The following is a 10,192-nucleotide window of genomic DNA, read 5'->3' as shown; positions in this document are numbered from 1 at the left end:
GTTGGTGCTGGGAGACTGGGAGGCCCACTGTAAGGCTCAAAACCTGGTACATGTGAAGAGCTTGCACATACCCGCAGTCACCACAAAAATCCATTTTGCAAATTTGAGCTTCCAATGCCTGCCAGAGGCAGACCCTGGAGTTCAAAAGAATTTCTGGAGCCGAACATGATGCCTGGTATTATGTTGGTGTAACTCGGGTGCAGCAGAACTGTGAGGCAAAGTTGAGAACTTTAGCAGCAGAGCAACAAGCTACCCTAACGATTCATTCACCATTGTGAGATTCACAGGTGTGATATGGGCCCTCTGGAGCAGCAGGAGATTTTGTTGTTGACATGAGAGAGAGATTATATTCTTTGTTAATGTTTTATGGCATTATTGTAATACAGAAATCAAACTAAGGAAACCCACACAAAATGGGGGCTTGAGGTTTAAGAAAGAGACACGACAAGATCAGCTCAGTTTTCCCACCTGACTGGGTTGCCACAGCAACAATGATGCAATGGAGAGAGGCATTTATAATTGAACAATATCCTGTGAAAGGCAGCTCGCACTAAGGTAGGAAATTAAAGTAATAACTGCAATAATATTCTGCTTTGAACAAAGATTGATGACTCACAGGGAGATCCAGCTATTTCACGGTTGCATTTCTATATGGTTTTGGATCAGGATGTGTTGTGCATGAAATCATTTAAAAGCACCTGCTATTCACCACTTTCCACTGAGCACACCATGTCTAAACGGACTGACATTTCAAGGCACATTACTCTCCTGGTGAGAGAATGGCTGAGTATTTTGAAAAGGTAGCTAAAGATGACAGGAATTTCTATGTGTATTTCCAGCACTTAGTACAGTACAGGACAGGAGCCGGCCCTTTGGCCCACAATGTCTGTGCCAAACATGATGCCAAGTTAAAAATAATCTCTTCTGCCTGCATGTGATCCACAACCCACCATTCCCATAACTATAAATTATGGAATTTAATACAGAGAAGTGTAAGGGGTTGCATTTGGGGACGTCTAACAAGGGCAGGACCTACACAGTAAATGCTAGGCCTCTGTAGAATGGTGCAGAGCAGAGGGATCTAGTCCATGTGCATGGTTCCTTGAAGGTCGAGTCACAGGTCGATAAGGTGGTCAAAAAGGCTTTTGCACATTGGCCTTCATTAGTCAGAGTATTGACTATAGAAGTTGGGAGGTCATGTTGCAGTTGTATAAGACGTTGATGAGACCACATTTAGACTATTGTGTTCAGTTCTGGGCACCGTGTTATAAGAAAGATATCACCAAGCTTGAAAGGGTTCAGAGAAGATTTACAAGGTTGTTGCCAGGACTAGAGGGTGTGAGCTATAGGGAGAGGTTGAGTAGGCTAAGTCTCTATTCCTTGGAGCGCAGGAGGATGAGGGGTGATCTTGTCGAGGTGTACAAAATCATGAGAGGAATAGATCGGGTAGATGCACAGAGTCTCTTGCCCAGAGTAGGGGAATCGAGGACCAAAGGTGAAGTGGAAAATATTTAATAGGAATCCAAGGGGTAACTTTTTCACACAAAGGGTGGTGGGTGTATGGAACAAGCTGCTAGAAGAGGCAGTTGAGGCTGGGACTATCTCATAATTTAAGAAACAGTTATCCAGGTACATGGATAGGACAGGTTTGGAGGGATATGGACCAAGCGCAGGCAGGTGGGACTAGTGTAGCTGGGACATTGTTGGCCGGTGTGGACAAGTTGGGCCGAAACGGTGTCGTATAAGGAGAGAAGAGAAATGTAAAGCCCGAGAGAGAGAGGTATGGGTGGAATCAGATAAGGAAAGAAGTTGTAAAACCTCTATCTTTGTTCTGCTGGCAGATGTATAGCAAGATGTGTGGAGTCTACAGCCCTGAAACACTCCTGGATATTCTGTTGGAGCAAGAGGGAAAACAAGACCAGTCGGAGCAGGTATCGGATCACACTCATGGCAGGTTATTTCCCCAGACATTAACCCTCATGGAGGGAGCTGCCCCCCAGACCCTGACTGTTACTGTAGCAGGGGTCCATGGGGCAGTGTCAGTTCACAGAGACTGACTGTCATTGAGGTACAATACCACAGACACTGGCACTCCCTGGGTACATTTCCCCAGACACTGACTCCCAGGGGTAGAGTTCCCCAGAATGATTCTCTCTGGGGTATAGTCCCTTGCTGTCTACTCTGAGTAAGGTTCTGTTCCACAACATATTAATCACACAGAACAGGTAGCAGTGGTCCATTGCCGTCTGTCCTGACCTCCGGATGTCAGTAGGCGATGGTTTCTGTCCCATTACTCAGAGCGGCTGAAGTCCCAGCAGAGTGTGCTCACCAGCAGCCTGTGGATTAATGCCGAGACCTTGCTGTAAAAGGCAGTTTGATTCACCTTTAGTCCCTGACTCTCCGGTCCTTGTGCTGCAGCTGTGTTGGAATGTGCAGATGCACAACAGCTGGAGTAGGGATCGACTGTCTCTCCCTGAGCCCCTGGATCCATTCTCTGATGTGAACGAGTGTTGCATGTCGATGGAAACATGGCAACCCCTGTGGTCACACCAAATAATGCCAAAGCTGGAAGTGAGGAAGGAAAAACAAGTCGGGCAATCTCCAATTGTAAGCATGGAGATATTTACACTGTACTGGATGTGTGATGGGACTATCGACAGGAAAAAATGACTCTGCACCACACCCTGGTTGGATTTTCCCTTGACTTTTTTGATGGGACAGTGTGAAGGGTGTTTTACTTTGTACACACCCTGAGCTGTACCTGCCATGTAACGAATGATTGGTACTTCATCAAATGAGTAAGATGAATGGCTTGTCGTAAACTTGCAGATGGTTGAGCATCACGTTGCAGTTGATGGATGTTGTGTGTCTGGGTTGGCTGTGCTGAGTTTGAGTGAGGGAGCGAGAACATGAATGTGAATGGTCATGGCAGTGAGTGAGTGATAGACTGGTCCACTCCACAAGCTGCCCCCACAGGTTAACACGGTGTCGAGTGAGTGACTGTGTCTGTGAGCGAGAGAGTGGAGCACTGAGGGGGTGGCCACAGAACTGACCCATGGCAGCAGTGAGGGACCGTGGGAGTGACGGAGTAACGGAGCAATGGAGAGAGTGACGAGAATGGTGTGAGTCGGTGTGAGACGGCAGCAGTGACTGACTGATGGAAGCTGCAGTGTTTTTACAGGATGAGGAATTTGAACTGGAGAGTTGGAAGGCACAGCTCGAGTACCTCAGCAGTGTGCAGCAGGAGAGACATCGAGTCAGCACCAGGTGTGTACCAGCATTAAGAGTTACTTGGGGTACATGAATTTTCCCAACACCCAAGATTATGGATGTGTTGCCGGAAAACACACCAGGAGTGCACTGGTTGTGTAATCAATCACACGCACACCACAAGTAAACTGTGGTACTGGTTCACACACACCAGGACTACATTGTGTGCTGTACTGAATCACACTGACTGGGAATACAACAGAAGTGATATTGAGTCACTATGTGACTACCTTGTGTACTAAATCACACTTTCCAGGCTTACATATAGGGTTCTGCCGTTCATAAAGGGCCGGTCCCACGAGCATGCAACTCCATGCGGCAAGCGCTACATAAAAGGCCGGTCCCACCAGCATGCGCCTGCATGCGGCAAGCGCGACCAAACCAGAAGCGGGGGCCACGTGGAGGTCGAGTGAGTGACATGAAGTTCAAGCGAAGTCTGTGGGAAGTTCGCGCGTGATGTATGGTGTTGAGGCAGCTGTGGGCCGGCAGGCCGTTGCCGCGCGGAATTTTTAAACACGGTCAGTTTTTCGGAGCCCCGGGCAATGTCAGGACCAGCTCCGCACAACTCCATACGGCTCAGGTGATCAAAGTGGGACCGGCCCCGCGAGGCCATACGGCTCAAGCGGGGCCGCGCTTTAGCCGCATGCAGACGTTAGGTCGTGCTTGCCGCATGCAGGCGCATGCTGGTGGGACCAGCCCTTTAGGTTGAGCTTGCCACATGGAGGCACATGCTCGTGGGACAGGCCCTTAAGGCAGTGAAGCTGGGAGAGTCTCCACAGGAGGGTTTAACACAGTTGCTGTAATGTACACACCCTCGTGTTTTAAGAGCTGCAATGTTTATTTCACCTCTCGTGCTTTCCACGTTCTACATTGTTTACGATTCTTTTCCTCTTTGACGCCGTCATTGTAGGTGGGCAGTGGGCGGAGTGTCTGCTGTCATTCATGATGATGGACAAGACATGGAGTGCCCAGGTCGTGAGGGCGAGGATGTTGTATCAAAATCACACTTTCTCCAGCTGGTGGAGCAGACGTACCAAATGCTCTTTGAACGCCTCCAGCAAGACAGACTACAGAAACATTGGGGTATGGAGGGATAATGGGTTGAAGTGAGGAAATGGGGGGTATCTTGAGAATATTGGGGGACAGTGAGGCTAGTGGGAGATGCTGATGGTTGATGCACAGGGCAATGATTAGGATTCTGGGAGTAGGAGTGATGGTAGGGAGTTGATGATGTAAGGTGTTTGTGAGTGGGGGTTTGGAGTTGGGTTTAAGATCGAAGATTTACAGCGAAGGGTAAAATTGAAAGTGGGTTGGTAATGAAAGTGGGGTTAGGGATTAATGCCCCTGTCTCACTTAGGAAACCTGAACGGAAACCTTCTGAGACTTTGCGCCCCACCCAAGGTTTCCGTGCTGTTCCCGGAGGTTGCAGGTGGTTGCCGGAGGTTGCAGGTAGTGGAAGCAGGTGGGGAGACTGACAAAAACCTCCGGGAACCGCACGGAAACCTTGGGTGGGGTGCAAAGTCTCCAGAGGTTTCCGTTCAGGTTTCCTAAGTGGGGCAGGGGTATTAGGGTGATGTTTGCGCAGTGGCTTGGTTATTGGAGGGGAAGCAGGGGATTAGGACTGAGGATGGATTGTCTATGCCAGAGTGGAGAGCAAGCAGAGGCGAATGACACAAATGGTAAATGACCTGAAATGCAAACCCTCTCTCATTTTCAACCGATGCTGCCCAACCAGCTGAGTACTTGCAGCATTTTTTTTTCAGATTTTTAATGTCTGCTGTATTTGCAGACACTAGTGTATTTACTTTACAAATACTACCTGTCACTTCTCATCTGTCAATGCCCACCTTGCTCTGCTGGTCTCTCCCTGCTTGCTCTCTTAGGGCTTAGTTTCCTTTTGCGTTTGATGTGGGTGTTGACAAAAGTTCGCCCTCTACTTGTGTCATTACATTTTGCGTGCCGTGACTGGAGAGTGGATGTGGGCGTTGAAGGATGGGTTAGGTTTGAGGATAGAGTTAGGTTCAGTGATGGGAAGGTGAGGCTGAGCTGGGGAATCTGCCTGCCACTGAAGCACCATCACTTTTCATTCTCAGAAACTTCTACTCTACTATCATTGCTCCTGGATTTGCATAGATGTTGTGAGAGAGAAATGTCTTCCATTTTGTCCTCACCGATGGCCCCAGTGCAGAGGTCCCAGCTCTTCCTTTCCCAGCACTACCTGCAATGCCAGGCCCAGCACCAAGACACTTTTGAGACAGCAGCGCTTGTGCTTGGCATCAGCGAGTGGAGGCAGAATGGCCACACCTCACAGTAAGTGAATCACAGGCACTGCAGTGTTAACCAAGCCAAGTACAGAAGCAAGGTCAGAATGTGGGTCGCCCAAAATACCCAACATTGGGCAGATGTTTCTGCTGTGGTTCCCAAAGTAGTAAAAAAAGCAATAATCGCTGGTAGAAAACTTACAACAAAGGCATAAATAACTGCTAAAGTTTAGTCCATGAGAGGAGATTCCAGGGAGTACAGTGGTTGGGTTCAATAGAAAGAGAGGCATTGGGAATATCAGAGAGGGGACTGGCCTTGTAAGAGAGGAGATTGGTTTACACAGGGAGTGGGGGTTGTGGTGCAGAAAATGGAAACTTGGCCCGGAGAAAGATGGAGCTGGGATTTGAAGCTGGGGTTTGTCATTGTGATTCAGAGGCGTGGGGAAGTGAGGTCCTGGGAACGAGGATTTTGGGAAACAGAAAGACAGAAGAGCCTGGATTCTGGCAGAAGAAGGGGGATTGATGTTAAGAAAGAGAATAGACAGGGAGACAGGAATACAGAGAGAAGGGGGGCTGGCTTCTGCAGAGAGAGGGTACTGTGATCCAGTAGAGCCCAACATTCAGAAAGAGAGGGGATAGTTAAATAGAGTGTGAAAGAGAGGGATATGGATTTGGGATCCTAACAGAAGAGGCTTGAGATAATTAAATCACAGGGGCTTCAACATGTTCATTCGGAAAAGGAGACCCTATTGGAGATTGATAGTTAGAGATGGGTTTGGATGAGATTGGGCAGATGATGGGATGAGGTAGGTTTTGGTGTTGAGGGAGGATTTGGGCTCTGAAGGTTTGGAAATATAAGGTTGTCGATATGTGCATTGCGGAGATTGAGGGAATGACATTTTGTGAACAAATCTTACTGTGTATTACTGTATGATATTTGAGATTTAACACTGTTTAAATACCCTTTTCCAAGGTTATATGAGAGTAGGAATGAAATGTTAGCTGTGAGCAGACTGCAGGATTTCATCTGCACAACCTATCCTCAGAAACCAAGGCAGTCAGTGGTCACAACCTTTGATCCCAAGGCATTAGTAAAGCTGGGACGGATTCACATTCAGAAGATGATTTTGGAACAGTTGTGTAAAAATCACCATGAGGAACGAACAGTAAGTTGTCATTGCCTACGCGACTTTAACTAAGGTACTCGACGAAATGTGGGATTCTTAATATTAACATCTATATTATGATTATTTTAAAGTTATGCAAATTCCTTGACTGGTAAGTCCCATCCATCCTCAAGATACAATGCCTACTGACCAAGGGGTTGAGCGCCGAGCTGTAGTCGATGAACAACAGCCTGACATTCATATTCTTATGCCCTAGCGGTCCAGTGCTCGCTAGGACATAAGAATATGGAGAGCCAGCGATATCGCATCCACTGTTCATTTATTGTGCAGATAGATGAATTGTACTGGGTCTAGGTCCTTACTTAGCCAGGTGTTGTTATGTGTCATAACCAACCTCTCAAAGCACTTCATCACCACAGATGTTAGTGCCACCAGTTAGTAGTCATTGAGGCATATTACCTTACTCTTGTAGGGCACCCACATGATAGATATTTATTCATCCTGCCTGACAGTGATCGATGGGCAGAGAAGAAGCTGCCTTACTCTGGGCCTGATAATGGGGCTGGAGAGAAAGCTTCACTTGACATTTCCCTTGTAATATTGTGAAACAATCAGAATATTTCATCAGTGAGTGAATTAAATCCTACTCCAACCATTTGTAATTTTTTTTTTGATAATAGTTGCTACTACAGTTTATTTACAAGCAGATGATACCAGGAATTGATGTGGAGTCTTGCACAGAGAAGTTGGTATGCAACGATACTCCTATTAACAGCCAGAATGAAATCTGGGATAACCCCCCATCAAGCAGCCCAGGACATACCACGGGTGTAAGTATTTGTTATCTGTTATAAGCCTCTTTTCCTTGGATTTTACTGTTAATGGGAGACATTGTCATGGTTTTAATATGAGTTCTATTTGTAATAGTTTCTAAATACTCCTCAAATAGACTTGTCTGGTCAAGTTGATTGCCACATGCACAGGTGTATGAAAAAGCGTGGGTACTATGAAAAATCTTGCAGCAACATCACAGGCCCATAGACTCGGACAACACACAAAAAATTATCCATAAATTACACAAAATTTCAGAAAGAAGGAAAACTGCAAAATTCAAAACATGAGTGCAGAAACATAAATAGAAGAAAAAAAACAAGTCTATAATCATGCAAGAGGCAGAAGGTAGTGTTCCATTGTTGAGATAGGATTAGGATTGTGTCGGTTGATTCAAGAACCTGATACGTAGAGGAAAGTAGCTGTTCCCGAACCAGGTGATGTGGGACTTCAGGCTTCTACCTCCTGCCTGACAGTGAAAGTGAAAAGAGGACATGACCCGATGGTGGGGATCCGTGATAATAAATGCCACCTTCATGAGGTGGTGCCACATGTAGATGCTTTTGATGGAGAGATCCATGGTGGACCATGGCTGAGACCACCACTCTCTGCAGCCTCTCACCGTTCCGTGCATTGGAATTACCATGCCAGCTCATGATGCAAGCAGTCAGCTTGTAAAAGTTAGAGTATTCAGAGACATACCAAATTTCTTTAAACTTCTGAGAAAGTAGAGACTCCTAGGATTCTATGGTCATGATGAAATAGATTGCTGGGTTAACATGACTATTTTGTTGTAACAATTGTTATTAATTTATGGCAGGGGTTCCCAACTTTTTTCGTCCCGTTTATCCCTGGTAACTTTAATAGCACATAACAATGTAATTTCACTTATTTATGAACAACTAATGATGAACAGATACCGGTATGCCAGAACCAAACAGTCAGTCAATGAGAAAAAATATGTACAAATCCAGAATCAACAAATTTACCCCCTGGGTAGGTGAAATTTACCCCCTGGAAATGTATCTGAAATTTACCCCAGGTTGGGAACCCTTGATTTATGGGCTTTGGACACCACGGGGTTAAGGCAAGCAATTATTTCAATCCTAAAGTGCTTTTGAGAAAGCGGTGGTAAGCTACCACCTTAAACTGTTGCAGTCCACACAGAGAAGGAAGAAGGTGTGCGGCTGGGAGGGAATCTGGCAGGAGAGCAGTACTATCCTGAGATAACCCTAATCCTTCCAGCTGTTGTCAAAGTCAAAGTGGTCATAGGTGGGTGAGGTACTGTCATAGAAGCTTCTCTGATTTTCAGCAGTGCATTTTGTACGTCTACTTTGTACAATATATCTCAGCCACTAGCATGCAAGTATACTGCTTTATCCTGGAATATGTTGACAGTTCTGTCCTGTTGGAGCTGTGCTGATTGAGAGGAAAATGCTGTCTCACTTTTGATTTGTGCCTGTTGTTGATGGAAAGGCTTTGGGGAACTAAACCTGATTACCATGGTTTCAAACTAACCCAATAGACAAAGTACACTTGAGGATGCTCTAGTTCATTTTCTGCTCATTATTGGCATCCAGATGTCGATATCAGGACTTCTGGGCATGGTAATGATACTGAATGTCGAGGAGAGGCGGTCAGGTTCCCTCTGGGAGATTGCCCGTTGTTTATGTGGCTAAAGCATATCTTATTTATCACTTTTCCCTGTTACACACTATTCACTAAAATTCATCTTTTATCCATAATTGGACAAAGGCTGGAATGACATCTGCAGCTGATTGGCCCTTGCAGAATTCAACCTGAGGAATGGCAAATGGAATACTTGTAAATAGCACTGTTGATATGTTCTATTATTATTGAATTGAATTGAATACATTGTATTAGCCAAATTTGTATACATACAAGGAATTTGCCGTGGTGCTTTGCTTGCAAGTAACAACATGATATACAGTAGACAATTAAAAATAAAACATTATAATTTAAACATGTGAAGAATTAAATAAAAGACCAGAGCACAAATTGTGGTGAAAATCAGGTCTGTGACGGCTAATGGCCAATGGCTATCATAGGTGCCCAGCCTTGAGCCACAGTACTGAATTTAGTGTGGTTAACATGATCATAGTATCATAGGGTCATATAGGAAGGGTGGCCTCAGTGTGAACATTCACTTCAACAAAATTGAATGCAAGTTTACCTGGAATACAGGGACTGGTTCTGGCCTGAATTAGTGTGTCCATTACTGGTGGCCAAGGTACGAGAGTTCTAGTGAGTGCCGAAGGGCCAAAAAGATGAACTTCTTGACCTGCAGAGACTGGGTTTAAAAATGTCTGGTCAACAGTCAGCTCTTCATTCTAATCGGGGCAAACCAAAGGATGAACAATGTAGTGATGTTTAAATTAAGTTCAAGTTCAAGTGAGTTTATTGTCATGTGTCCCTGATAGGACAATGAAATTCTTGCTTTGCTTCAGCACACAGAACATAGTAGGCATTTACTACAAAACAGATCAATGTGTCCATATACTATAATATAAATATATACACACATGAATAAATAAAATGATAAAGTGCAAATAACAGATAATTGGTTATTAATAATCCAAGTTTTGTCCGAGCCATGTTTAATAGCCTGGTGGCTGTGTGGAAGTAGCTATTCCTGAACCACGTTGTTGCAGTCTTCAGGCATCCTGACTGTGACTGCAAAGT

At 45.3% G+C, this 10,192-nt stretch overlaps 1 protein-coding gene across 2 annotated transcripts in view; it reads left to right on the top strand.

The window, feature by feature from the left end:
- Positions 1-508: 508 nt before the first annotated feature.
- LOC129707839 (uncharacterized) overlaps positions 509-10,192 on the top strand; it is a 31,121-nt gene continuing 21,437 nt past the window's right edge. The window contains exons 1-7 of one of the 2 annotated variants that reach the window (XM_055653233.1): positions 509-555; positions 1,842-1,931; positions 3,182-3,267; positions 4,181-4,353; positions 5,364-5,580; positions 6,505-6,697; positions 7,339-7,488. In XM_055653233.1, coding sequence (XP_055509208.1) covers positions 1,842-1,931; positions 3,182-3,267; positions 4,181-4,353; positions 5,364-5,580; positions 6,505-6,697; positions 7,339-7,488 — 909 coding nt within the window. In that variant the 5' untranslated portion in view covers positions 509-555. Of the gene's footprint in view, positions 556-971; positions 1,932-3,181; positions 3,268-4,180; positions 4,354-5,363; positions 5,581-6,504; positions 6,698-7,338; positions 7,489-10,192 lie in introns of those variants that run through there. The other variant, XM_055653234.1, reaches the window with a different exon arrangement.

The sequence above is a fragment of the Leucoraja erinacea genome, chromosome 22, assembly GCF_028641065.1.
Source record: "Leucoraja erinacea ecotype New England chromosome 22, Leri_hhj_1, whole genome shotgun sequence".
NCBI lineage: Eukaryota > Metazoa > Chordata > Chondrichthyes > Rajiformes > Rajidae > Leucoraja > Leucoraja erinaceus.
This window is presented reverse-complemented; position numbering and strand designations above follow the sequence as displayed.